This window comes from Dryobates pubescens, chromosome Z (assembly GCF_014839835.1).
Source record: "Dryobates pubescens isolate bDryPub1 chromosome Z, bDryPub1.pri, whole genome shotgun sequence".
Classification (NCBI taxonomy): domain Eukaryota; kingdom Metazoa; phylum Chordata; class Aves; order Piciformes; family Picidae; genus Dryobates; species Dryobates pubescens.
The window spans coordinates 78,905,192-78,933,164 of record NC_071657.1 but is presented as its reverse complement, the minus strand read 5'-3'; the positions used below and the strand labels follow the sequence as shown (position 1 = coordinate 78,933,164).

Genomic DNA, 27,973 nt, shown 5'->3' with positions numbered 1-27,973 from the left:
GGCGGGCCGGGGCGGGGCCGCGCAGGCGCGGGGCCGCCGGCGGAGGGTAAAAGGAGGCGCGGCCAGGCGATGCCCGCGCCATGAGTGCGGAGGAGGAGGAGGACCCCCGGGCGGGGACCGGCGCCGGCTCGGCGGTCCCGGGGCCCGGCTCGCCCGCCGGCATGAAGCTGGCGCTGCAGCCCGCCTCCCCGCGGGCGGTGCCGGCGGGGGGCGGCCTGTTCGGCTGGCTGCGCGGGCGCTGCCTGGGCCGCAGCGCCGCTGTGGACCCGGCGCGGGACACCTTCGGCGCCATGACCGGGCTGTACGCCTCCATCCAGCCCGCCGACTCCGTGTACCTCAGCACCCGCACTCACGGCGCCGTCTTCAACCTGGAGTACTCGCCCGACGGGTAGGGCTCCCCGCTCCCCTGATACCCCCGGTTCCCCGCCGCTGCTCCAGCCCTGCCGCTGCCCGCCTGCCTAGGGTGCGGGAGGGCGTGGGGTGCCCCGGGGCGCAGGAGCCGCGCCGGCCGCGGCCGTGCCCCTCCCGGGTTCCTCATCCCGCCCCTCCGTGCCTTGACGGCTCTCCTGTGACGACTTGGGAGTGCCGAGGGCACCGTGAGGGCTGAGCCGTCTCGTCTGGAGGAGAAGCGGGGAGACGGGCCCGGCTCACTGGGCCCCGGCGCTGGTTCCTGTCTGCCAGCAGCTGCCCGGATGCCGTACCGGGACTCGTCCCATTGTGAGGCGTCTGGCCGGTGTCTCGCACCGTGTGGCAGCCGCGGTGCGGGCCTCAGGCACCGGACAACGTGGGTGGAGCTGGGCAGCGGTGACCGAGTGTACCCCGCGACCAGGTGCGACCCCACGACCCGGCGAGGCTCCTCGTTCCCATGGGTCCTCCTTGCGGCAGGCGGGGGAGCGGTAAACTGGGGCTCAGGATTGAGGACAAGGTGGTGGAACCACGTCTGCAACCAGAAAAGCACTCGTGGCAGATGTCCTCGGGCAGCTGAGCGCGGACCCCGAGCCTCGCTGGTTCCGTGGGAGCGCTTTGGAGTTTGCGGTCGGCGCTGGCAGGTGTGTGCGAGGGGGTCCTGCAGTACAGCTGTGTGACAGGGTAGGCAGAGCAGGCGACAGCTGCTCTGGTTTGGAATGGAAGCGCTGGCAGCCGGCACAGCAGGCACTGGGTGGTGTTGGGCGTGGGCCAGGCCTGTGGCACCGCCGAGTTCGGTTCAGAGGTACCTGCATGTTTGTGTGTTGCAGCGGGCTTGTGGGGGAAGTCTTCTTGGCAGAGGGCCTCGGGTAGGGGCAGCCTCGGGTTGGGGTAGCTGTGTTTTCGGTGTGCGCAGAGCTGCAGTCCGTGTGACTCTTGATGACTAGTCAGCTGTTTCCAGTGAGTTGTCCTGAGAGCAGAGGTCTGGTTCCATGAGCACTTGAAATTACAACAGTTTTGCTGTGATTGGGTTGTAGAACTGAACTTCTGCTCCTTGTTTCCTCCTCTGTTTTGCGAGGAGGTCGAAGTTAATCTCTGGAAACCATCCAAACCATTTTCAGGTCACCGTTGCTGGAAAGCAGCTACCTCTGGATCCCCAGCCTGGAAGTCCTGAAGGAGGTGCAGGGTCTGGTCTGCTGTGTGTGGTAGTGGCATTGCTCCACTAGAGTAGCCACAGTGTCTGGGCTGGAAGAGCTATACTGTGTGGATGTTCTGTGCAAATGTAGAAGCTGTTAGCTGCAGGAGCAGCACACCTGGGCTGTGGTTTTAAGATTATCTGTGCAAGTTTCTGGCAAACAGTAGTTCCCCATGCCTGGTGCTTGTGAGGCTGCATGGTCAGCTGAACCTTCCCCTTCCTAAAAGAGACCCAGCAGAAAGGTTCTGGTGTTAAAGGGCATGTGTCCATGGACCTGGCTGCAGTGCTTGGCTCAGCAGACAATGCATGGTGTTGAATGTAAGTTAGGACCTCAGCTGCCTTAACACCAAGTAAAAAAGAGTCTAGGCTTGGCTCGCTTCTGTGCTTGGATGATTTGGTGCTGGTTAGGCTCAGCTTGGAGCAGTCACAGATCTGCCTTAACCTGTGGAGATGTCTAGTCTCTCTGCAGCCACTCCTAGAAGGAGCCCAACTAATGTTAGTTATACTGCCTCTCTGCTCCTTGCCTCTCGACTCTCACTCCTTAAGGCACTGCTCTGAGGTGTTGCTGGTTGTGACAGTCCTGGGACCTGCTCCTCTGGGGCTTACTTTGGGTACTCAGGGTCACTGAGGCATGCTCCCTTCTTCCTGTACCACTGCTGATCTGCTTGGGGATGTTGCTGTGCTGGGAATCTTCTGAGCTTTCCTGCAGGTCACTTCACCAGTTTAGCAGGCCAGGATCCACTGTCACTTGTTGTGTCATTGTACTTAGTCAGACCATTCCAGCATGCACTAATCCAGTAAAGAGTGGTGTGGATGACACACATGCTGGGTGGGAGTGCTTGCCTGCTTGAGGGTAAGGAGGCTCTGCAGAGGGATCTAGACAGACTAGATCAATGTCCTGAGAGCAGCTGTATGAGATTCAGCAAGGCCAAGTGCCAGGTTTGTACTTTGGCTACAACCTAGTCAGAGCTGCAGGCCTGGGGAGAGAAGTGGCTGGAGAGCTGCTCAGCAGAGAGGGCCCTGGGGGTGTTGATTGATGGCTGGCTGAACATGAGCCAGCAGTGCCCAGGTGGCCAAGAAAGCCAGCAGCATCCTGGCCTGGATAGCAGTGGTGTGGCCAGCAGGAGCAGCGTTCATGCCTTGTGCCCAGCACTGGTGAGGTCACACCTGCAATCGTGTTCTGTTTTGGATCCCTTGCTCCAAGAAGGATATTAAGGGCGAGATCCAGAGAAGGGTAACAAAGGAGGGGAAGGGTCTGGAGAACAGGGCTGTGGAGGAGCAGCTGAGGGACATGGTGGTGTTTAGTGTGGAGGAGGCTGAGGGGAGACCTTATTACTCTCTACAGCTCCCTGAGAGGAGGCCAGGTGGAGGTTGGTCTCTTCTTACAAGTCACAGCTGATGGGGCAAGGAGAAACAGCCTCAGGCTGTGCCATGGGAGGTTCAGGGTGGATATTGGGAAGAATTTCTTACTGAAAAGGTTCTCAGGCATTGGAATGGCTTGCTCAAGGTGGGGTGGTTGAGCCCCCATCCTTGGAGGGATTTTCGATTCGTGTATATGTGGTGCTGAGGGACACGTATATTAGTCAAGGACTTGTCAGAGTTAGGTTAATGATTGGCCTTGATATTAAAGGTCTTTTCCAGCCTGGGCAGTTCCATGATTCTGTGAGCCCCATCAGAGGCTGGTGCAAAGCTGGACAGCCTGCCCAGGCTCTGGCAGTTATGTTTCTGTGACTGTTGGGACCCCTGTGAACTCTGCAGAGATCTCTCTGGCCTCGTTCACAAGTGATTCTGTGTACTGGACAGGGCTATAGAATCAAAGAAACACAGAATGGTTTGGGCTGGGAGGGATCTTCAAGATCACCCAGTTCCAATCCCCTGCCACGGGCAGGGACACCTTCCACCAGCCCAGGTTGTGCAGAGCCTCATCCAGCCTGGCCTTGAACACCTCCAGGGAGGGGGCATCCACAATTTCTAATATCTAATGTAAATCTGGCCCTCTTTCAGTTTAAAACTGTTATGCTGCTTCTCAGTACGCTCCCTGGTGATAGGTACCTGCCCATCTTTCCTGTAGCCCCTTGAGGTGCTGGGAGACCACTGTAAGTTCTCCCAGTCTTTGACTTGTTTTTAATTATCTTTTGCTTCGAGAAAATTTGTGAATTAATACATAGAGATCTTCCTGTGGGGAAGAAAAGGTTATTTATTGGGTTTAATTTCTTTTTTTAAGGAGTTAATGTCCTTGAAGATGTAGTTCTTGGAGTTTATTGTGAGTTTGGTGTGAATTAGGCTATACAGGAAGATACTAAATGTTCATTCAGATTTCCCTCTGTCCTCAGAGCAGTGAAGGTAGCCTCATTTGGTGTCTGCCATGAGATTAAATCTCAGCAAATATGGACAGCAGGAGGCTGTGTCCCCAGCCTGAGTCTCTGCTACTGCCTTTGACCACCAGCTCATCGCTGCTCGCTCTCAGGACACAACTCCTTTTGCCACAGGAGTTTTTTCATTGCAGCTCATAGCATGTGATGTCTGATATCCCCTGCCTTCTTGCTGTTTTAAAAAGTAAAGCTTTTGAATCCAACACTTCTAAGATTTTAGTGAAAAATCACCTTTGTGGCAGGGAGCTTGACTGTTTTACATAAACCTTCCAGCTGGTCTTGTTTCTGGCTTCATACAGGTCTGATGTAGACAAACACAGGGAGTCAGCAGGGCTGCTGGCGCTGCAGGGTGCTGGGGAAGGGGCTGTGCTGTAGAGCTCTGCTCCCTGGTACACAGCCCAAGGGGCCTCTGCTGCTTTGCCATGGATGCCAAGCCAGGTGCCCCCTTCAGCCTGGCCACCTGTTAGGGTGGTGGTGTGGCCAGGGTAGTGGTGGTGAAGCTGGAGTCCCTCCTGTGTAACAGTCTTAGAGGACTATTGTTGTAGTCAGTAAGGGAGGATGGCTGAGAGGCACTGCCAACTGTCCTCTGTAATGAGGGTTGGTGCAGGGACAGTGTCAGTTACCTGATGGTGGCTCACAGCTGGTGGGACACACAGCAGAGCAGGCTGCCAGCATCTGGTGCAGCCCTGTGCCTTCACAGAGCTCCTCAGCTGGCCATGTGACATCCTCAAAAGCAAACTTTGTGTCTCAGAACCCCCCTTGAAAGTGTTGCCAGTGAATACACAGAGGGGAACCATGACGGGGGCACAGTTTGATGGTGAGTCTGCCACAGAATTTCAGCGTAGATACCTTTACACTTAGTCTTGGGTGCTGTTGTGGGTTTTTTCTCTTTCCTGCAATATTAGGCAAATATCCTTGCATGAACAAAACAGTTTCACACCAGAGCTTGATTCTCGGTTACCATCTGACAGGATCTGCTGAGCTCACATGCTGCATTGCTGGGACAGCTCACTCCTACGTAACTTCTGATGTCAGTCCCTTGGCTGGTGTGATTTAAGTAATGCCATCACTGGATCTGTGGAGAAGTTAGCTTGTTCAGAATGAAACTCTGCTGCTTGCTTCTACCTGTTCTGTGTGTTAGGTACTTGAGAGCAGACACCTGTGTGAAGGCAGTAAAGCTGCTGCAGTGCTCTGTGGGGTGAGCTGCTGCACACAGGTGTCAATGGTTTCACTGAAGTGTTTCTGCTCTGCTCTTTCACCTGCAGGTCAGTGTTGACTGTTGCTTGCGAACAGACTGAAGTGCTGCTCTTTGACCCCATATCTTCAAAGCACATCAAAACACTCTCTGAAGCTCATGAAGACTGTGTAAATAATATAAGGTAGGTCAGAAGGAATGTTTTGTCTTGCCATAGTTGTCCTGAGCTGGTGTTACACACTTGCTTGGAGTAGTTTCTGTGAAGCCATTAGGCTGTAGTTTGTGCCATTTCCTTTCTCTGTGGAGTTGGGCGTGGGGGAAGGCTTCAGAGGGGAAGAGGAGGAATCTGAACGTGTTGGTTTATGGTTGGTGAATAGTTTTGTGGATGAGGGAGATGTGGTTTATGGGAAGAGAAGTGTGAAGGTATCAGCACCTGTTTTGGCAGGCCCTGAATGAGTGTGGTAAATCAGAGCCTAATGAGTAGTGAATGATTGATGTTTGAAGTGCAGGTCTGAGACTGGCAAGATTAGAGGATCACAGAATGTTAGGGGTTAGAAGGGACCTCCAGAGATCAAGTCCAACAGCCCTGCCAAAAGAAGATCACCCAGGGCAGGTCACACAGAACACATCCAGGTGGGTCCTTGAAAGTCTCCAGAAAAGGAGACTTCACAACCTCTGGGCCACATCCTCTAAGGCTCCAGCAGCCTCACACCAAAGAAGTTTCTCATGTTGAGGTGGAACCTCCTGGGTATTCCACTTGGTATCCTTTGTCCATTGTCCTATCACAGGACACCACTGAAAAGGGCCTGGCCCCTTCTCCTTGACACTCATCCCTCAGGTACTTGTAAAAGTCAAGAAGATTCCATCTGGGACCAAATAGCCCTAGGGCTCTTAACCTATCCTCCTCACACAGACCTTGCAGTCCTTCCATTGTCCTCATAGCCTCTGTGAGACACTCTTCAGTAGTTCCCTGTCCCTTTTGAACTGGAGAGCCCAGAACTAGACACAATACTCCAGATGTGGTCCCACCAGGGCGGAGCAGGGTGGGGGGGAACCTCCCTTTACCTCCTGGCCAGACTCTTCTGAATGCACCCCAGGAGTTCACTGACCTTCATGGCCACCAGGGCACATTGCTAGCTTATAGGTAACTTCTTGTCCACTAGGACTCCAAGGTCCTGCTCTGTGTAGCTGCTTCCCAGCAGGTCCACCCTCACCTGTACTGGTGCAGGGGGTTGTTCTCCCCAGCTGCAGAACTCTGCACTTGTTCTTGCTGAGCCTTATGAGGTCTTCATGGTTTAAATCCTTTACCTGTTTCTCAGGATGAAATGGGGAACAGTAGGTGCAGGAGCTCATGAGTAGTGCTTTTCCTTTTACATTCTGTTGTTTTTAAGCTGCTTTGCATCTGAGGGTAGACTTTGACATGTGAGCTTAAGACACTATTTAACCTTGAGGAAAATATTGCAGCCTGTCTTCACTCAGATTCTTAAAGAAAACAAAACCCCCAAAACTCATAAACTAAACTCGAACCACAAGCCCCCAAGAGAACTGTAGAAGCAGTCTGAGGCTTTCCCCCTCAAAAGGACTGAATAACATTTGAGGTGCCAATGTCTTCACACATTCTTCAGAGGAACTGATTTTTCTAGCAAGCTGTCTGCCCCTTTTAGGAGAGGTGAGGTTTCACATCAGCTGGATGCCTTTCAGAAACACTGAAGCAGAGGATGGGGTTAGCTGACAGCAACAGAAGATGTTAAGATGTGCTTCTCTAAGGAAGTGCAGCTTTTCAGGCCTGGCATGCAGTGGTTGCCCTTGACACATGGTCAGGGTTTGGATGAAACTAGCTGAGTGGCAGAGCCTTATTACGAGTGTCCAGGCCTCATAATCACTCTGCTCTGGCTCAGGACTGTCTGGGTGGTGTTTTACCAGGAGCGTTCTCTTGCAGGCTCTTTGACCACTGGATTGTCTCTGTTGCACTCAGCTGTGCTGGTCTTGAAAATTTGTCAGGTTCCTTGGCTGGGAACTGCCTTGAAAATTCCTGCCACTCTCTTCTCTTACTCAGAGGTTCTCCTTGCTCACTTTGGCTGACTGTGAGGCTTTTTAAGGTGGTCTTGGTCCTTAACATCTGTCTACTGTATAGTTTGATTTACGTAAGCACTGGTGCTGCCTCCAAGCAGATAACTCGGGTCTACTGTTCGTCACCAGGCTAAGGTCCACCCTAGCAGCATGCAGTAAACTTTCTGCTTTCTTCAGAATGCTTCTTCAAGCTTTATTTTGTCTCCTGGGATATTGATGTCCTTTTCTGTAGTTTTCTGCAGGTCCTTGGTTGTTTGTTGTTGTAACCTTCACAGTAGACTGTAACACACAGCATCATCAGGAGTGTTGTTTCTGCTTAGTGACTCGGACTCCAGGCACTATGGTGCTACAGAAATTCCTGTAATAAGCACCAAAACCAACCAGCACTGCTGCTGAGCACTACAGCAGGTGTCTCAAGGAAGCCTGCAGAGGTCCTCTGCCAGGGGCCTCTTGGTGTCTGGGGATTTGTATTTAATCATCTGAAGCAGACATTTTTTTTCCACTTGAGTTTGGTCAGGTTTTGAGCTTACTTAAACCTCTCCTGTGGCAGAACTCCATGGCACAGATATGTCTGAATGAGTATTTAATAGTGTTCTTTAAAACCTAACTTAGTTTGAGCTAAAACTTAGGCCTACAGTATTTATTTTTGTTTCCTTCATTAGGAAGACAAGGGAAAAATTAGTCTCTATTTATTCTATAAGTGTCAGTTTTACATGCCTGCTTTTTCTTCACCTTCAGTTAACTGTCTGCTGGGTAATTCCCTGTTGAAAGCTCTTTCATACCATTTGTATCTCCCTGTCTCTCTTCTGAAACACGTTTGTGGTGGGTGAAGTAGGGCTGCCTGTAGCACCCTAGATGAAGGCAGTTGATTTACACAGGCAAGAAGTGTGCTGTTTACTGTCACCCCAAATATCTGAAAGGTTGGATTCCTTCCACTGCAGCTGGTTATTTGTCACTGGAGCCACTGCTATTTTCAGATGATGTGGCCAGGGTTTAGGTCTAAAAGGTAAAATGCTGTTCTTAGGCATAATTTGCCACACGTGTCTGTGGGCTGTTCTTGCCTTAGTGTTTGTGCAGCTGCTTCTGGTGCTCTTCAGACAGGTTTTGTTTTCCCTTCTATGTCAGGTAGGGTGTTTTTCCTAGATGCTTTCACCAGGCTTGAATTTCAACCAAAACTGTAAGCTTTGTCCTTCTAAAAGGAAGGGCAGGCATGGACCAGAATGGAGGATGATGAACTGATCTGTATACTGCAAACTAAATCACTTTGCCCAGAAATAGCCTCAGCGAGTGTTTGTGATATGAGCAGATAACTTGTCAGAGGCTTGTTCAGACAAATGCTTCTCTTGGTGGTTTTGAAAAGTCTTGCAGTTGCTCCAGGTTTAACTTATGACCTCGCTGTGCCTCTCTTGGTGCTGATTCCAGCTCTTCTATCCTCTTCTGTCTGATGGAGTGTATTTACATCAGATATTCTTTCTTCTGTAATCACTTGGCAGTGGTCAGGGTGCCTCACAGCTTCAGGCAGGAGTGACACGTACCTTGGATTTTGACTGAACACCAGAGATTCTATCAAGAAACAAAGCTGCCAGCCAAACAGGCTAACCACTGAGCCTGAGCAGTGCAGTAACCCAACTACTATGGCTCATGTTCTCCTCCACGTTCTCACCCTCTCCCTGTATGACAGTGCCAAGCCTGCCAGCTGCTCAGAAGGCAGGACTCAGTGCAGAAGGTGCTCAGTCCATGTGGAGCACTGCTGTGGGAAGGTGCTCTGTAGAACTGCAGGTCTGTATGTAGCTGGTGAAAGCAGCAGAAGCAGCAGGCAGGCAGAGCCCTCCTCTCTCCCTCTCAGGTTCCTGGATAATCGACTGTTTGCCACCTGCTCTGATGACACCACCATAGCCCTCTGGGACCTGAGGAAGCTGAATACCAAGGTGTGCACCCTGCATGGCCACACCAGCTGGGTGAAGAACATCGAGTACGACACCAACACCAGGCTGCTGGTGACGTCAGGCTTCGACGGCAACGTCATCATCTGGGACACCAACAGGTACCTGGCAGTGGCCAAGCTGTGCCTGGGGTGCATCAGGATGGTGGTCTCCTGTAAAAGGAGGAAAAGCTGCTCCACTGAATGGTGCCAGGGTGCATTCTTAATGCTGTCACTGGCTTGTAGTCCCTAGAGGTCTTGTGTCACCTTTGTATGGCCTAGCAGGTAACGAGAGCTTTTGTTGCTGACCTGCCAAAGTGTAGCTCCTCTAGTTTTTGAAACAGTTCTATTTGTTGGTAGTTTGAAAACTGACTTCTGCCAATGCATTAAGATCTGAGCTAAGCAGGATAAAGACAGTGCTCCAGAAGAGGTGTTGGGTGAACAGTGATGCCCAGCACCTCCTCTGGACATGACTAGGGACCTGAGCTGAAGGCCCCTGCATACATTCCTTGTTCTGTTTCGCTGTCCAGGTGCACAGAGGATGGATGTCCCCACAAGAAATTCTTTCACACTCGTTTCCTTATGCGCATGAGGCTGATGCCAGACTGTTCCAAAATGCTGATCTCAACTTCCTCTGGATATCTTCTGATTTTGCATGACCTTGATCTCAACAAGTCATTAGAGGTTGGCAGCTACCCAATTTTGAGAGCTAGGAGAACTACATCAAGTTCAGGTGAATGCTTGTGGAAAAAGTCTGCAGCAGCTTCTTTTAGAGGTATTTTATGGGGTACACTTAGCTAGCAAAAGAGGGCAGAGGTGGAGGGGTTCTGCTGAGGACCTCTTGGGCACAGTAGCTGCTCTGTTTCTCAGAGGTCATGTATGTCTGTACTGTTGAGTGGCATGTTCTGACTCAGAAGAGTGTCTGAAGTGATTTTTAGAGTCAAGACATCAGCACTACAGGATATAGAATGATATAAACTGGATTGGGTTCGAAGGCACCTTAAAGGTCATCTGGTGCAACCCCCTTGCAGTGGGCAGGGACATCTTCAACATGATCAGGCTGCTTAGAGCCCCAGACAACTTGACCTGGAATGGGGCACTTACTATCTCCCTGGCAACCTGGGCCAGGGTCTCACTACCCTCATGGTAAAGAATGTCTTCCCTATCTAGAATCCTAGAACTTCGTGGGTTGGAAAAGCTCTCTAAGATCATTGAGTCTAGCTGCCAAACCAACACCACCATGGCCATTAAACCATGTCCCCAAATGCCATAGCCACACATTTCTTGAACACATCCAGGGATGGTGTCTCCACCACTTCCCTGGGGAGCCTGTTCCAGTGCTTGACCACTCTTTGCAGCACAGAAAGTGTTTCTCTTGGCCAACCTAAACCTGCCCTGGTGCAACTTGAGGCTGTTTCCACTTGTCCCAGCACTTGTTCCTTAGGACTGGTTATCACTCCCACTTGTAGCTGTCAGGGTGGAAAGCAGCCAGGCAGGCAGCCAATGTGGTGATGATCCCCCATGCTCTGCCCTGGCCCCAGCCACAGCAGCAGGGGCTCTGGCATGGTGCTATGCTGGGCCAGGTGTGGAGAACAGGAGGGAGCAGGCCAGGCAGGCAGCCACTGGCATGGCAGAGGCAGCAGAAGTCTAATCTAGTCCCAACCTAAATGGACTGTGGAATGTTGTTACTTGGAGCAGGCAGACTGTGGCTGTAGTTGTTTGCAGTCCTTGCTTGGTTCTGTCTCAAGAAGCTTCACCCATGCTGGGTGAGCTCCAGCAGCCAGTGATGGCAGCCTCTTGGCAGCAGGCTCACAGCATTGTGTGCTCTGAAATGTCACATCTTGCTTCGTCCTGCTTGTGACACGAGCAGAGCAAAGTACTGGCAGAGTCTGCCATTTGGTGCCAGGCCTAGGGACAAATCCATAGCCCAACTTCTGGTAGTGACAGTGCACAAGGAGGGAGGATGACAGCTCCCTTTTTACTCCCACTAGAGTTTGCTATGCACCAGAGTGGAGCTTCCAGACTCTAAAACTGAGCTTTGGGAAATGTGTTTTGGGGTTGTTTTTTAACCAACTGCTAACCTTAACATTTGCAAGAGGATTAAGTGAGAGCATGCCCAGCCAGAGGGCTGTGCCTGGCTGTGCTCACCTGCCTGGTACTCTTTGCAGACATCATCTCATCGTCGGGTTCCTCTGGCCTTCGAGCTGTGGGGTCACCCTGTCACCAGAACGATTCCAGTCCCCTCTCTGAGAAACACATCTCGAGGTCCTCCCAGCGAGAAGGTAGGAAAAGACTGGGGGGAAAAACTGAAAAAGTGTGGGTTTGATTCTTTGCACTTCCTAAGAGGCCAGAGTATAAGAGTGAAAAGCTGGGACTTGTAACAGGGTTGTTTCTGTGAATTCTGTTACACCAATGAAGTATCATTGAAAAAGATTGCAAAAACTGGTTACCCTGCAACAAGCAGACTTCCTCTGGGCCTAGGACATGCTGTCAGAGTGAGCATGAGCAGGGCAAATTGCAAATACTCTGTGAATCACCTGTGCTTTAAAATAATTATTGTCCTGAGTTTAAACTATTCATGGTTCTTATGAAAGGAGGAGGCTCATCTGGACTGGCATCCAGGTGTGAGGAAACCTGTGAGAAGGTTTCTAGGGTCAGGGGGAGAAGGGAGCTGAGCAGACTTCAGAAGGAAATGGAAAGGACATGATAGAAGTTTGAAGAGCCACCAGTAACCCCTACAGAAAACCCACACTTCACAGGTGGTGTGCATGAAGAGTGTGTGTCAAGTTAGCCTGGACTGACTTCACGGTGTGAGGAGATTTAATGTGGGTCTTGGAAGGTAGCTTTCACAGCAGGAGGTATCTCAGATCAGAGCTGAGCCCAGTGTTACTAGGTGTAGTTGTTCACATCCCTTCTCTTGATTTATCCTTTCCTAACGCTGCATCTTTTCCAGCAGCCAGGTGCAGGTGTCACGTGTGACCTAGTTTCAGCAGTAGGCTGCTGGTGAGACAGAGGATCACTGTACAGACACAAGTGACCCAGCTGAGTTCTCCTTCCAGGTGGGTCACCAAGAAATAGCTTGGAGGTCTTAACACCAGAGGTTCCTGGAGAAAGAGATCGAGGCAACTGCATTACGTCGCTGCAGCTGCATCCCAAAGGGTGGGCGACGCTGCTTCGGTGCTCCAGTAATACAGATGACCAGGAGGTAAAATGGGTGCCTTTGAAACATACCTTGGTGAGGAGGTCTCTCTCATATGGCTGTGTGGGGGTAGATTTGCATCTGGATAAACTAGTCAGTTATTTCTGCTTACCACTGCATTAATTTCACACCAAGATTATGAATTTCCCCTTTTTTGATGACTTTGTATCCCGCATTCTGTACCCCTGTTGCCCAGCTCTTCTGCAGAATACATTTTACAGTTTTCCAGCAGTAGCTCTGCTGCCAAACACATCACTTAGAAGTAAGTACCTGCCAAGATATAGAATGCATGAACTTGGAAAAGTCAGAGGATTAGAGAGCTGTGCTCTGGTGACCATGAATTAAGTTGAGCAGTGAAGCTTCTCTGAACTCCTCAAGTGCCCTGGCAACATTTTTGGCCTCTCTTGGTGCTCCAGGGATGAAGGCTCCTGCTGCTTTGCAGAGGCTGCTTCTGCACTGCTGTGAAAAAGCCTCATGGTTTGTGTCTGCGTCTCCAGAAAGCTGCCATGCTGTAATCTGAATGTGATCACCCACTGATGGCTGTCCCATCAGAATGCCCTGGCATGGTGGCCAACTCCCACCCTAAATCTCTGCAACCTCACTATAAAGAGTGTTGGTGTTGGGTTCTGTTGTGAAGTGTCCCATAACAGCTGCTGTATTGCACTGGGACCCTGTTTTAAGTCTGTAGTGCACTCAGAACTAGTGACAAAGCCTCATGGGCTGCATGTAGAAAGCAAGAGCCTGCAGGTTGTGTTGGGGATCACTTGCTTTTGAAGAAGTAACTGCCAGGTGCACTCACAGCTTAAACCCCAGCCAGAGCCCTCAGGACACCTAGGCTGCACCTCATGGTCCTCTTGCAAGCACACATTTTTCCTTTGCTTATTTCAAAATTAGTTGTGCAGACCACTCTCTTTTCAAGACATGGAGGTTTTATTTTCCCTAACCATGAAGAATGCTCTGAATAATTGGCCTATAATGAACAGTTTTGTTAATTCAATAGCTAATGTAAATCTGGGTAGGTTTGGGGATTTTATTTGTCTGGGAGGGGTGGTTTGAAGAAAGCCACTCTTTGTAATGGTCACCTCCTGCAGAGGTGTAGAGGGCTGGATGGAAGTGTGGCAGCTTTGTGGGAAACTTAAAGGCTTGGTCTGTAAATGACATCAAAGCAGTGCACAGTGTAGGAGCTTCTCCAAGCACAAATACTATGCTGGGTCAGGCTCTGCTGACCTGGTTACAGTCCCCACGGGGTCTGCCTTACTCTCTGCTGGTAACATGCTTCAGTTAAGCTCCCTTTGTCTGTATTTCAGTAGAATACTTGGAACTGAACTGAGAACACTTATTTTGTCTTGTGGCTGAAACTGGGTCTTGCACTGTGATGCAAACTGTGATGGAGCTGGTTTTGCCTTTTGTCTGAGATGAGATCATTGGAGCACACACTGAAATCCCTGCCTGTCTCCTAAGTAACAAGCTGGCTATAGAGCTGCTCATAAGATTCCTTCGGGGGTCTATTCCCCTCCTGTTGGCAAATTTGTTCCCTTTGGATGTTAAGGGCACAAAATGCCAGTGGTCAGCTGTAAAGTGCAGCAGGATGAGCTCTGCTTTGCTGTGGATTTAATTTAAACATTTACTAAATCAGAGCAGATGCATGGCCAAAGGATTAGATATTGCTCTTTCCAGATGAATTACAGATTTGAAAGATTATAGCCAGAACCCATTCAATTAAAAAAACAGTGCTGATGCCAGAGAGATGTTTGGTTTAGGTGCCAAGAGAGCAGGCTGTTCTCAGCCTCACAGCAGCTCCTTACTGAAAAGTAGATCATGGTGGCGCTGGCCGCTGCTGTGCTCCTCACTGAACGTGCCGCTGCAGGGGAGGGGCTCTCGCTAGTGCTTCCCCATGCCTTCAACCTTCTTTTCTCCTCCCCCTCCAGTGGACTTGCGTCTATGAGTTCCAGGAAGGGGACCCGGTGCGCCCAGTCTCGCCGCGCTGCTCCCTGCGGCTGACTCACTGCATTGAGGAAGCCAACGTAGGCCGGGGCTACATCAAAGAACTCTGCTTCAGCCCCGACGGCCGCATGATCTCGTCCCCGCACGGCTTCGGGATCCGCCTGCTGGGCTTTGACGGCCACTGCAGCGAACTCGTTGACTGTTTGCCCAAAGAAGCCAGTCCCCTTAAAGAGATCCGTTCTCTCTACTCTCACAACGACGTGGTCCTGACAACCAAGTTCTCTCCAACACACTGTCAGATTGCCTCGGGGTGCCTTAGTGGACGTGTATCTCTCTATCAGCCAAAGTTCTAGGCACATCTGGCATCAGCAGGACCTTCAGATGTTTGTAGGTTTTACTTAATTTTAGTTGAAGTGTGTTCTTTCTGAAATCTCTAGATCCAGAGGAGACCATAGTTACTATGATCTCTGAACACAGCAGTGGAGGAAGTTTCCCACCTGGCACCATGCCTCCTCATAATGCATCCACTAAGCCCCTTCCATGTGCTGTGAGACCTCTGCTCCTGCTGATCCCGTGCCACCGAGTCACTGTTTGGGTTGTTTGTACCATAGTGCTCGTGGGCAGTTCCTTCACCACTCCTTGAGCTACCTGAGATGTGTGAAGGGGCAGGGGCAGCAGTTCCACCAGAGCTGGCTCAGGGTCCCCCGGCATGACCCCTCCTTGTTCCAAAGGAGCTGGACTTTGCACTTCAGCTTCCTCAGCCTTCCTGCCACCTAAATTACTGGAGGGTGATTATGAGATCATGGGCTGCTTTTCTGTGTAACTAATACACTGAGTTGCTGTTAGAAAGAAAAGAGCAGGAAAGTCATTGTGCCCCTGTACTCAGAAGTGGTTAGGCCACACCTTGAGTACTGTGTCCAGTTCTGGGCCCCTCAGTTTAGGAAGGATGTTGAGTTGCTGGAATGTGTCCAGAGGAGGGCAACAAGGCTGGGGAGAGGTCTCGAACACAAGCCCTATGAGGAGAGGCTGAGGGAGCTGGGATGGTTTAGCCTGGAGAAGAGGAGGCTCAGGGGAGACCTTATTGCTGTCTACAACTACCTGAAGGGAGGTTGTAGCCAGGTGGGGGCTGGTCTCTTCTCCCAGGCAACCAGCACTAGAACAAGGGGACACAGTCTCAAGCAGTGCCAGGGGAGGTTTAGGCTCAAGGGGAGGAGAAGGTTCTTCACAGAAAGTTATTGGAACATGCTGCCCAGGGAGGTGGTGGAGTCACCGTTCCTGGAGGTGTTCAAAGGAGGATTGGACATGGCACTTAGTGCCATGGTTTAGTTTTCACAAGGTCTTGGGTGACATGTTGGACTTAATGATCTCCGAGGTCTTTTCCAACCTTGGTGATTCTGTGATTCTGTGATTTGATTTTGTTTATATATAAATTTGGTTGTTTGTGGCTGGCTAGGAGTCAACTTTCTGTAGTGTTTTTCTGCCCTTGAAACATCTGTTTTTGTGTGATTGCACATGCTATGTTTATTGCCAGGAGAAAGGAGCTCTGGATGCAGATGTAGCTGCATTTTATTTTTATTTTTTTTTCTTCTGCAGAATTTAGTAGGAAAAGACTGGAGCAGGGAAGCAGGAGTTGAATGAGTGAAGACCTCTTTGAGTGCTGGGTACAATGGGGCTCTCCTTGACTGTGACTGCTGCCTCCAGACCTTCTGCTGTAGGGAGCTCTCCACAACAGTAACTTAAACCTTCATCTCATGCCTGAAACTTCATGCTGCAGAATCTCCTGATGGTGTTAAGGCTCTTTTCCACTTGACTGTTCTTCCACACCTTGCCTGCACCACCGTTGTCAGAGGAACTGGCCCAGGACACATCCATAGCATCACCAGAAAAGCCTTCATGGGAGCTGCTGATCTGGGGATGGGTTAAGAGCATGCCTGCCTACAGTAAGGTCTACTTGGATGTGAGAAATGTTAATGTTCAGCATTAAATCAGATGTGAAGTATGACTGCCAGGTTTCCACCCCTCCAGTTCATAGGGCTAAGCTTGCAGAGGCATCGATGGCAGTCTCCTACGTCTGAGCTTGTAGCAATCTCATCACTGACCTGTTCCACAACTTTGGGGAAGTCTTGCTGACCGCTCACCCTGAACTCAGCAGGAGGCTTTACCCAGGCAGAGCTGTCACATGCTGGAGTGCAGACTCTGTTTCTGGCTTGACGGAGCACACTTTGTAGCTGACAAAGCCTTTTCAGCATATGTGTGTTGGGAGCAAGGAGACATCCAGCAGGGTGAGAGACCTGGAAGTGCATGAACCCAACCACCCCCTTGTAGTTCTGAATGTGTGTGGGTTCTGTGCACCACGTGGTGGTGAAGTCATTGAAACTTGAGGCTGCTCTGCATTATGAGGAAAAAATATTTTATTTTTATTTGAAGAGTTTCTTAACAGGAAGCCTTCAGTATTGGGGATCTGGTAATCTGAGGACTAGTTGATCAGTCCTGAATTGGTTTTCATCATCTCTAGCAGCAGGCTGCTGAAGGACTACACTCAAATAGTCAGGTCTGTGCAGCTGAGAGACCTCACGCTGCCCGGTAAGTCCTAAACTTTGTGTTCTCCTGGGGTTTTAACAGAACTGTTTGATGATGGTGTCTCAGTAGAATACCATCCAAGCTGGAGGAGGGAGGGTCATTTGTATGTAATTGTACTCAGTTAACTTAAAATGCAGATAGGTGCCCTTGGTCTTCTCATCCACTGCCAGGCTGGAGCATTCATAGTGTTTCTGAGCGCTTGGGCTGCTGTTGAAGCCATTGCCTGGAGCGGGAGAGCAGAGGTGAAACCATAGATGAGGAGGTGACCTGCTGGCTCACACTGACTGCTGAGCTCCAGCACTTGCACTCTTTATGTGCTGCTGGAACCGTATGCAAGGATTGCAGTTCATAAAAAGGTAGTTTTTTCACTTTAATTGGCCATGCCATGAAAAAGGAGGCCTAGTCACTGAACAAATAACATTGTCAGTGTACCCCAGTCCAGATGGGAGCACATCACTGGCACCCAGCTCCTCTTGTGTGCCTGACAGCCTGTGACCCCCACCCCTGAATCTTGGCTTGTCAGCAGCAGTTCAGGGGGAATTTCCCTGTGTGAGACTTTGTGTGGTGGCACACAAAGGGGTGTAGGGAACTTGAGGATAATGGGAATGCAAGCTACAGCTAAGCTGCTTTGGGGGGAGGAAACCCAAAACCCAGAAATCCCTTGAACATACCCCCTCAGCCTAGTAGCAGCATATGGCAGAACTTTGCATATCAGACTCCTGACAGGAGCTGAGGGTCCTGTTCTGAAGTGTTTTGGAGGGGTATGTGGTGTGGCCCTGAACACCTGCAGGTCTCTGCTCTCCCCTCTGCTGGAACCTGTGGCCTAATAAGGCTAACTAATAAAGAAGCAGGTTCTGCCACATTGCCCTAGGGGGCTGTGGTGGCTGTTTCTCAAAGCTCTCCTTGCTTCCAGGCTGTGCTTTCCTCCCCTTCTTTAGTAGTTTGTGGGACATCACTGAAGGGACTGCAGCTGGTGTGCTGAGAGAATCTTGCTGTTCTCACAGGCTTCAGCTGTACTTGCTTTGGAGGCCAGGCAGCACCTATGAAATCAAAGCAGTTCTAGTGTCTGCTTTCATGGCTGGTTTTGTTTTCTCCCCACCAGAAACCCCTTGAACCAGTAGATCCTTCAGGACTTCAATTCCATGCCTGTCAATATGCACTGAGTGTTAACTTTTAATTCTACCTCATGATAGCTGTTTTTCACAAGAGTGTTGTGCTGAAGCACTGGACACCAACCTTCATTTTGTGTGAGGAACCCTTACTTGCAGAGAGATGCTGTCACCTCACCCAGACACTGCCTGCAGGAGCAGGGGGTTACTAGCCCTGCCCTGCTCTGCAGCCAGGGCCTCGCAGCAGGGCTGCTGCCAAAACTGTCCTGGGTAAGGGTCTTGGTGGTCATCTTTGTGCTTTTGTAGCCTGTCTTGCAGGTGTGTGCTAGGATAGATTCTGTCTATGTCAGCTGTAGAAATGTGACTTCTGGTTACATTTGTAGTCAGCTTGGATGAGTAGATAACCTCAGATGCTGGTTTGGTTGCTCCTCCTCAGCAGCAGGTGAAAAGTTTCAGTGGGAGGTCACCTCTGACTGCTGAAGTGCGTGTAAGGCTGCAGCACTGCTCTCTGGTCTGCAGCTGACCTGCCTTGCAGCTGCACCTGCTGGAAGGAGTTGTTCAGTTGTCTTTCTGAATAATACAGCCTTGCCTTACTTAATTAGTGGAGTCATTTGTTGGTGAGCTTTGGATTATTTCTAAACCATCAAAAAGGAAAGGAAAAAAAAAAAGTTTATTTTGCTGTTATGTTTGAAAAGATTAACCTTTCAAAACCATGTAAAACTGTCTGCAACAAACGTTTCCAAGAGCAGATGGAAGCCTGCGCTGACAGCAAAAGGTGCTGGTGGCTCATACCTCAGGTTTCCTTAAACTGGTTCGCTTTTGGCCATCGAACCACGGAACTGTTTAGGTTGGAGAAGACCCCGAAGGTGATCAGGCATTAAACCACTCACATGGTGCCATCAGCTGGTGAATTTCACCCCACTCCCGCTGAAGACAAAGCTCCCTGTTAGACTGTAAAGCATGTGGTATGTTTTCAAATGCATGGGTTTTCATACTCATCCCCCTGTGCAGTGCAGGAGTCCTTCCCTTCGCAGCGCAGTGATCAGCCGGAGCAGATCAGCTGCGTGAGAGAGATCTCTACAGGAACAGCACAGCGAAGCGTCCAAAGGAAGCAAACTCCGATGTGAAACCTGCAAGGCCACAGCCCGGTGCCTGCTGTGGCAGTAAACGATATCCCAGTGCTCTGCTGCAAGGTTGGTCGCTCAGGTGCTACAGCACCGTTAGGTGTCGGGGCAGGGGTGGAGGAGCTGTTGGCGGCACGAGGCAGCAGCGCTCTGCCCTGCTGAGTGTGAGGCTGTTTGCATCGCTTGTGCACGGCTCAGGCCCGGCCGCTCGTCCGACGTGGGTAGTTCAGGGAAAAACGTAGCCTCCAGAGCTCTTGGGGATAGAAGAAAAGCACAGAGACAGACACAAAAATGCTTGTTTGCACTCTTGGAGCCTGGGCAAGGACGTTGGTTGCCTGCTACCAGAACTGGAATGTAAGCATCAGGTTTTGCTGGTGTCTGGGGGGGAGGAGGTGTTTGATGTGGTTTGGGGGTTTTTGTTTGTTTGTGGGTGATATTTTAATTTGGGTAACCCCAATGTGGAGAAAGTCCTGGTACCCTAAAACATGGGTCTGTTGCTTTGAAGTGTGAGCTCTTGGGAGAGATGTACACTTGCCAAATGAAAGCTTTTACAAAAACTAGTTTACAAGATTCTAAAATGTTGGAGTAAAGGAAAAAGTCAACAGCCCATCATATTCTTGTCCTGCAGGAAGAAGAAGCTTCTCCTTTCCTGGTCTTAGTCAAAGGTGCATTTTCTTAAGTACTGAGTATCTGAAGCATAAGGTTTTTGATACAAGAACAAATTGTGCATGTAGGATATTTTGAAATACCTGAGATTTCATAGGAAAAACTGTAGCCTTTTAATAAAGTATCAGAACTGCCCTGGAAATGTTGTACGTGGAGCTGTACAGTAACTGTTTGTGGACAGTTTCTCTTGCTTGCATAAGGAATTAAACATTTAATAATGCAGTGAATCAAAACCCTGCTGTAATGTTTGTCTCGCACTCAGCAGTGCTCGCTGGCTCGTGCTGCTGGCTCTTGCCTGCTGCCTGCAGCCAAGAGGCAGAAACTCTGCGGAGAGCAGAGCCCCCGCAGGGGGTCCCTGTCCCTCTGTGGGACTCTGCTGCTGCCTTTGAGAAGAAAGGGCGAGGGTAGGACACTGGGCTTGCTGTGATTAATTACACAGTGTAATTAACCATTCCATTGCCTGAGCACCTGCAGAGTAGAAAACTCCTTTTGTTCAAATCCTTGAAGGCAGTGCTGCTGTCCCTGTGGCATTTTGCTGGAGGAGCTTTGCAGTGATGAGCAGGCAGGGATCTGCCCACGGGGCACAGCCTGAGATGGACAACTGCTGCCTGCTCTGGCACAGGGGCATGGCTTGGTATGGTGCCTGTGCCAGCAGTGACATCCTGCCCTGTTACGCTTAGAATCACAGAAGGGTAGGGGTTGGGTGGGACCTCCAGAGATATCCAGCCCAACCCTCCTGCTGGAGCAAGGTAAACCAAGGACAGGCCACACAGGAACACATCCAGGTTGGCTTTGAAAGTCTCCAGAGGAGACTCCACAATCTCTGGGCAGCCTGCTCCAGGACTTCAGCACCCACACAGTAAAGAGGTTTCTCCTGGTGTTGAGCTGGAACCTCCTGGATTCTAGCTTATATCCATTGTCCCTAGTGCCAGGTGCCACTGAAAAGAGTCTAAGAAAAGACCATGGAAGTAGCTGAGGAAGCAGCCTCAGGTGGCTGGCCTGCCTTTGCTGTGCAGGGGGGCGTGCTGAACTGCTGCAGCATCACAGACCCAGCTGCAGTGCTCTTCTACTGAGCTTTGAAAAGGGGGCAGGCAGTCAAAATTTATTCTGTTATCCACCCAACAGCCCTGTTTGACGTAGTCCAAGCAGTGGAACCCAGTCTGCACCTTGCTTAAAATACTTCTGTGTCCAGTGGACCTGCCTTGATGCTGCAGAAGGGCTATTTGGGCTTCTCAGTGCTTGTGACTTTCTCCTTTGTGACACCTTGCCCAAGGAGGGGGGAGAGCTGCATCTCATGAGAGCTGTGGGGTTTCAGTTTGTGTGAGAAGAACCAAACTGACCATCACAGCCAGACTGGCCTACAAGAGGGGCTGTTTGCAAAGGCCTGGAGGGAGAGGACCAGAGACAATGGTTTCAAACTAGAATAGAGCAAATTTGGATGTGAGGAACAACTTCTGCACCATGGCGGGGGAGCACTGCAACAGGTTGTCCAGGGAGGTGGTTGAGATCCTATCCCTGGAAATATCCAAGGTGAGGCTGGACAGGGCTCTGGGCAACCTGATCTAGTGGAGGATGTTCCTGCAGAGCACAGAGGACTTGGACTGGATGAGCTTTGGAGGTTCCTTCCAACCCAAACCATGCTGTGACTCTCTCAGCTCTTGCCTTTTCCAGCCACATTGTCATTTCAGAACTGCTGAGAGGTGCTGCCCTCATGTTAGTTCACTTTCCTTGAGTGTTCTGTCCTCACCACACAGAGCTAAGAGCTTGATTACCTGATTAGCATAAAATACAAACAAAAGGTCTTTGGAACAGAAGTAACATCTCAGAAACTCAGTATTGTGTGGCACCGCCCCCCTTGCTCAAGGCAGTTACTGCCTGGGCTGCTTCAGCGACTGTCTGCAAGCAGCTGTTCCTGTTCTCTCTGTGCTGAATTCCCCTGCCCTTCTGCAGCAGGAAATAGAAGGTGTAGTCCCGCAAGAAGAGCACCTGCTGGAGGTAGTAGCAGCAGCAGTCATCAGAATTCTGATCTGCACCAGCCTCACTCGGGCTGCAGCTGTTTAGAGCAGGCAGCAGTTGAGGCTGGGCCCCTCTGGCTGCCCTGGTATCTCCTGGTTTAGCTGCAGCAGGCTGAGATTCTGTGACTCCGAGATCAGGCTGGGACTCCCAAGCTGCCCCTGAACAGGACACACCCTCAGGGAGATAAGGTGGGCCAGGGTCATTTCCCTGCACACTTTCTCCTCTGTGCCCTGCAGTAACCCAGTGCAGCATGCAAAGCACAAAACCAGAGTGAACCGGTACCTGGCTGAGATTTCTGTGCCCCCTGATCCTTGCTCAGCGTGGCTTCAGTTCCCACACTGCACCTGCAGTAAGCATGGCACAGAGGTGGCCTGCTCATTGTCAGTTTAAGACAAAACAGTCTTGAAACTGGCCTGAGCAAAGCTTTTTCATGAGCTGAAGCATCACAACTCCTTCTGTGCTATCTTTCCCCCACCCCAGCAACACATCCCCTTCACTGTGGCGACACAAACCACAGCTTGTGTGCCAAGGCTCACTGGTGCTTCTCTCCCCAGTCACAAGTATCCCCCCTCCCACATCAGCACATCTGCAATTTGCACAGCTGCAGCAGTGCACAGCTGTGAGTGGTGGCAAGGCAAAGGTGATCCTGCAGCATACCTCCAGCGGGGCCAGCAGCACTCCAGGGCAGCTTGTTCCCTGTCTGCTACAGCAAAGCCAATCACTAGCCAGTGGAAGGCTTAGCTTCAGCTGTGACCCTTCCCACCCCAGGTTTCCTAACACAGAGAAGTCTGTAACATCCTCCAGGGAGAGACAGGATGCAATTTCTGTTTTTATTCCATCAAGGAGTGATTACAAAAAAAACAGTTCACTGGTAAAAATCAGATTCTGCCAATAACAAACACAAGCAAACATTTTATTTCAATGCAGATCATCACAACAATCAGATACAGGAAAGCTCACTTGTGCCTGGCTGGTATTGGATGAGAAGCTAGGGACTGTGCTTGTAACACACTGATCGGAGTATCTGAGGAGAGTTTAGCAAATGGAAAACTCAAGAGCAGTAATAGCTCCTCCAGAACATGGGAAAAGACCCAGTTCAGACCACTGTCTGGAAGCTTTTGTGCCCCATTATATTTGTCAAAGTATTTTGTTTTGCATATATAGTTTCATAAAACAAAGTCCCCCAGGAAAGCAAATGCTGTTTTGTGAAGACCCTCTCCCAGTTTATGGTGATGCTTGCTCTTCTGCACCTCTCCCCAAGTCCCACATCTCTCAGCTCCCAGATCTGCAGGACACACAACAATTCCTACTTCTGTAAGGCTTTTTGAAATTCACCTACAGAAGTCCTTAAACATGTCTTCAGAGGCTGCATTTGTCCTGCCCAACTGCCTCTGAGGTCACCTTTGTCTCTGCTACCCTCACAGACTTCCACTGAAGTGGGCAATACCCAGAAACCCCCTGGTCAGTGCCACCGTGCAGCCCTGTCTGATGGAACTGTGGAGCACACATTGAGCAGGCAGAATGTCAAGTCCCAGGTGAAAACACCTCGCTGTGATCCATGATTCCACAGCCAAAATGAAACAGGTGTTTGCAAAACACAAGATCCCTCAGCACAGGAGAGCTGTGTTTGTGAGCTACCTTTGCAGTTGCAGAAGCTGAACTATTTAAGGGCCATTTTCTTCCTGACCCCACAGCTGAGAGCAACAGAAAAAGCAGCAATAAAAAAAAATAAAGGCAGAACAATCTCCATGTTCACAAGCAGAAGGGCTTTTAACAAGGAAGGACACTTTAAAGCTTTAGTAAATTTGCTTCAGCTCTTCCCTTTTCACATGAAGGCACACAGTGCACACTCGGAGATCCCAGGTGAGCTGCAGCCAGCTCACACTGCAGCTCCTGAGCACTCGGTGGCCACCCTCACACTGATGAATGCAACAATCACAGCCAGCACCAGAGCAGCTGGCAGAAGAGTCTGTATAGGCTTAGCTTAAGCTTGAAGTTCTAAACTTCAGTCATCCCCATATGGATACATCCTTTTGGCTTTAAACAGTAAGGATTACTTAGGACCCTAACACATTGGAAATGCAGTTCTTAAATCACCATTTTGAAGTTTGTGAGTGTGGTGGCTTTAGGCTTTGCCTTTCAAACTCAGTTACAGATGTTGAGCAGAAAAGTAGAAAAATATAAATAAATCACTACTGGGTGTGAAAAGGAAAACCAAAGATTATTCTAAACAAATTCATTGGGTAAATATCTGGGATAAGAGGCGCTGTACCATAACAGTTCTTCCTTTTTCCTCTTCTGATCTCTGGCTGTTTTGCTTTGCTCGGGAGAGAAAACCTGCTTATTGACTGGCTTTGGCTAAGTCTAGCTTCTCTGCTCCTTCCTCTTGTCCCTTTTGTACAGGGGGGCAAAGGGGGTAGGGAGGGAGAAGCTAGTAGCTTCCCCTGGTCCTTGGCCAGGGGCATCCTTGTGCTGTCTATTCATTGTAAATACCTGTGTAATATTGTAAATCCTGTGTACTTTGCACATATTCATTGCATTTCATTGCAGAGTGTAGATTTTGCTTGTAAATGCAGCTTCATTTGCTTCTAACTGAGTTGGTCTGGCAGAAGTTAATGCTGGGGGGCAAACTTCAACCCACCACAGTGAGGCAAGGGAACTGATTTTCATCAGCCCCTCCTTGATTTTCGTGTTCTACAACGTGGGCAGGGAAGCACATTCCATCATGGAGCACTGGGAGACTTTGGGAGTGATACAGAATCAGCTGCTGGATCCAGAAAAGTCTTCTCTGTTTATAAGCCTTGTACTTGCCTAGTAGCTCTGATATGGGCAAACTCACCTGCCAGAAATAAATACCTCTAAGTGTTCATCTGAATTGCACCAAGGTTTGGGTGCATCACCAGTCACCCTCAGGTACCAAAGGCCAGTTGCCTGTGGCGGTGCCAGGCACTGCTCTCTGGCACGCAGCGGCACTGCACGTGCCAATCCCCAATAAGCAGCAGAGCTGCAGCAGGCAGCGGTGCTCACAGCAGCTTCAGCAGGAACTCGTAGGTGGCATTGATGATGCCCCAGGACAGCAGGGAGCGGTGGTAGTTCAGGTGGGCTCCCCTGAAGAGGTGGATCAGCTTCCGGTCACGCTCCAGCCAGATCTTCAGGAACACCTTGGAGAAGGACTGGAACTCGCCCCCAATCTGCGCCTGCATGCGAGTCTTGACGACGTTCACCGGGAAGAACAGGAAGCCCAGCATGGCGCCCAAGAGCCCCCCGCAGATGAAGTCATTCACCAAGTGAGCACTGTAGGAGGTGGCCTCTGGCAGGCACTGCTTGATGGGTCCCCGCAGGCCGAAGAAGAGCACATTGCTGGGCCCGTTTCGGAGCAGGATGGGCACCAATCCCCGGTAGTACTCCCGCAACCCGTAGGCCTTCAGCACCTTGAAAGCCTGGTAAGTGTTTGTGAACTTGTCGTGGTGCTTGTAGTCCTGCAGCAGGGTCTGCACCCGCTCGAATGGCGTCAGCAGGGCCTCGGTGGTCCCAGCCAGCACCGCCGCCATGCTGCGCGTCAGCAGCTCAGGGGCGCTCGTGTGGCTGTGCAGCAGGCAGGAGAAGTCCTCATACAGGCCGAACATGAGGGCCAGCGTAGTGGTCTTCTGCATCAGGGGAGGCAGGATACCGCGGTAGAGGTTCCGGATCCCGTCCTTCTGCAGCTGCTGCACTGCATCCTTTGTCCTCAGGCCGTAGAGCTGCTGCCGGAAGAGCACCTTCTGGATGGGGAAGGTGACAGCGATGTTGGTGAAGGCTGCACAGTAGCCACAGAGGTAATGCTTGCCAGAGGCAGCAGCTGTGTCACTGCTGAGGTGCTCCTTGGAACCCCTTTCTGGAGCCATCATACTGGATTTCCCTCTGCGCTGGATCTCAGCTCCACTTCCCTGCAGCAGAGAGAAAACAATGACTGTGAGCAGCAGGAGGTGACCTGTAACCTGTCCCATGCTACTGAGTCATCCCACCAGCACCTGGCACACTACACAGAACCTTTCTGGGTGGAGAAGACCTCCAAAATCAGAGTCCAGCCATCACATATGGCACAGAAAAGCCCACACGGAGTGAGGTGTGACAAATGCCGCAGCAGATGGATGTGGCTCTGGTTTCTACTCAGGCCTCAGAGACACAAGAAGTGATATTTTTTCCTTTCTGTGCACTTCCAAATTAGGACAGAAATAAACTGTGAGGGAAATCAAGGTATGAAGTTCTCAGGTGCCACATGAGAGCTGACATGAGAAAGCCCACATGGTGACTTCACTGCTCACTCTGCCAAAGAACTCAAACCACAGTCTGCTGTCACACAGATGAAACATCACTGCCACAGAGGAGCGGTGAAAGCCTAATGAAAAGACAAACCAAATGAAATACAAGCACAGCACTGCAAAGCCTGGCCAGCTGCATACTAGGCTGCATCCAAAGCAGATGAAAAGAGGGGATTCTGCCCCTTTGCTCTGGAGCCCTTGTCCTGAAGGCTCAAGCCCCAAAACATGCCCTGATCCAGGCAAATGTGTAGCACCCGTAAACTTTGTAAGATACTTGAGAACTGTGTGTGCCCCTGGCCCTGTTTGGATATGCCCCATCACATAGGTTCTAAGCCTGGGGCAAAGGTCATCCTTTCCAACATCAATTTCCTTGATTCTCAGGTGCCTGCCACTGTCACCATCCTGTGCTGTGCATCTCTTGTGCTCCTTGAGAAGGACCTCAACCCATTCACCTGCTAAACGACCAGGGCCTTCAGCATGCTGCCCCCCCCCCCCCCCCCCCCCCGGGTCTGGAAAACAAGGGAAATAATGAAGAGAAGGGCTGCAGGGAACAGCACTGCACTGCATCTCTGTGCCACTGTGAGCAGTGGCCATGGCTGTTGCCGTCCTGGCTGTTGCCGTCCTGGCTGCTGCCGACCTCCCTGCTGCGGAGCCAACGTGCTGCCCAGCAAGTCCTGCGAGCCCCACCGCTGTCCCAGATCGCTCTGGGGGTGGATAGGTCTGAGCGACGCTCGCACCCCTGCACCGTTAACCGAGAGCCGTTCACGCCCCACAGCCAGCGCCGAGGCGGAGGCCTGTGTCAGCACAGAAAAGCTCCGCGCTCCCTGCCTTCTCCAGCCGACCGCACACCGCTGTGGCACACACACCGCCTCCAGACCAGGGCCTACGGGCCCGCGGTCACCGCCAGGCCACGGGAACCACCGAGCCTTCCCCGACTGACCTCATTCTCGGCGCGGGGCTTCCCGCGGTGCGGCCGCTCGGACAAACCCGCGGATCTCAGCGCATCCGACGGCGCCGGCAGGGCTGCGGAGAGCCGGCGTGCGGAGAATGCTGGGGAGCGATCGCGGCCCCGGGCGACCTAAAAGCGAAGAGCCGAGCGCTGCTCAGGGACGCGGCACGGCCGCACGGAGAGGCCGCGGCTAGCGACGCGGAACCCGCCAGGGCCGGGCCTACACCGCCGCCCCGCTCCCCGCCGCCATTCGGCGCAGGCGGGTGCCCGCGGGCAGGGATCGCGTTCAAGGTCAGGCCGGCAGCGCGGCAGAGCACAGGGCGGCGGCTGCGACCCGCTCCCGGCGGAACCGCACTCGCCCGCCCGCCCGTGCCCGCCCCGCCGCGCCTGCGCGGCCGAAGAGCCGAGCGGGCCAGGCCGGGCTGAGCCGAGCGTGGCCGGGCAGCAAGCCGGGCCTCCAGTACGCACCTGCAGCCGTTGCCATGGCGGCGGGAGGGGACGGAAACCTCCGCCGGCGGCCCGGCCCCGCGGCCTCCACCGGGAGCGCGCCGCCGAGCGACGCAGGCGCAGCGGCGCAGGCTGGCGGACGCGGCCGGCGGGCGCGCAGAGCCCGCGGGTCCTGCTCACGTGACCCCAGCCAGGGGCGGGCAGCGGCCCTGCCCCCTACCGTTGCAGCCAATCAGGCAGCGGCGCGGGGCACGGGCCAGCTCAAGCTCCCCCCCGCGCGTGCCGCCGCTCCCCGGGGTGGGCGGGGCGGGGGCGAGCAGGCGGGGGCGGGGCGGGGCCAGGCAGGGCCAGGCAGCGCCAGGCAGCCGGAGTCGGGAGGCCACTGCCGGGCCAGCAGCTGGGCGAGCAGGCAAGGCCAAGCAGTGCCGGGCAGCCGGCTTCGGGTAACCACTGCCGGACAGCCACTACCGGGCTCTTCCT

At 51.8% G+C, this 27,973-nt stretch overlaps 2 protein-coding genes across 3 annotated transcripts; one reads left to right on the top strand and one right to left on the bottom strand.

Moving 5' to 3' along the window:
* Positions 1 to 30: 30 nt before the first annotated feature.
* Positions 31 to 15,949, top strand: DCAF10 (DDB1 and CUL4 associated factor 10). Its single transcript, XM_054178498.1, has 8 exons — positions 31 to 388; positions 5,238 to 5,351; positions 9,084 to 9,281; positions 9,689 to 9,891; positions 11,327 to 11,440; positions 12,218 to 12,363; positions 14,286 to 14,688; positions 15,895 to 15,949. Exons 1-7 carry the CDS (start codon positions 81 to 83, stop codon positions 14,652 to 14,654), a joined length of 1,452 nt encoding a protein of 483 aa, XP_054034473.1. The 5' UTR covers positions 31 to 80; the 3' UTR covers positions 14,655 to 14,688; positions 15,895 to 15,949.
* Positions 15,950 to 22,612: 6,663 nt separating this feature from the next.
* SLC25A51 (solute carrier family 25 member 51) lies at positions 22,613 to 27,643 on the bottom strand. 2 transcript variants are annotated; one of them, XM_054178747.1, is made up of 2 exons: positions 27,515 to 27,643; positions 22,613 to 25,722 (listed from the first exon to the last, which is right to left on the bottom strand). In XM_054178747.1, exon 2 carries the CDS (start codon positions 25,681 to 25,683, stop codon positions 24,820 to 24,822), a length of 864 nt encoding a protein of 287 aa, XP_054034722.1. In that variant the 5' UTR covers positions 25,684 to 25,722; positions 27,515 to 27,643; the 3' UTR covers positions 22,613 to 24,819. The 2 variants fall into 2 exon arrangements, with proteins under 2 accessions (XP_054034722.1, XP_054034723.1); XM_054178748.1 differs by lacking the exon at positions 27,515 to 27,643 and adding an exon at positions 27,085 to 27,091.
* Positions 27,644 to 27,973: the final 330 nt, after the last annotated feature.

Bases quoted from the DNA above. Each gene is read 5' to 3' on its own strand.
- DCAF10 (XM_054178498.1), top strand. From the start codon at position 81: ATGAGTGCGGAGGAGGAGGAGGACCCCCGGGCGGGGACCGGCGCCGGC. The intron at 389-5,237 runs GTAGGGCTCCCC...TTTCACCTGCAG, and splicing joins CTGGAGTACTCGCCCGACGG to GTCAGTGTTGACTGTTGCTT. The intron at 9,282-9,688 runs GTACCTGGCAGT...TTCGCTGTCCAG, and splicing joins ATCATCTGGGACACCAACAG to GTGCACAGAGGATGGATGTC.
- SLC25A51 (XM_054178747.1), bottom strand. From the start codon at position 25,683: ATGATGGCTCCAGAAAGGGGTTCCAAGGAGCACCTCAGCAGTGACACA.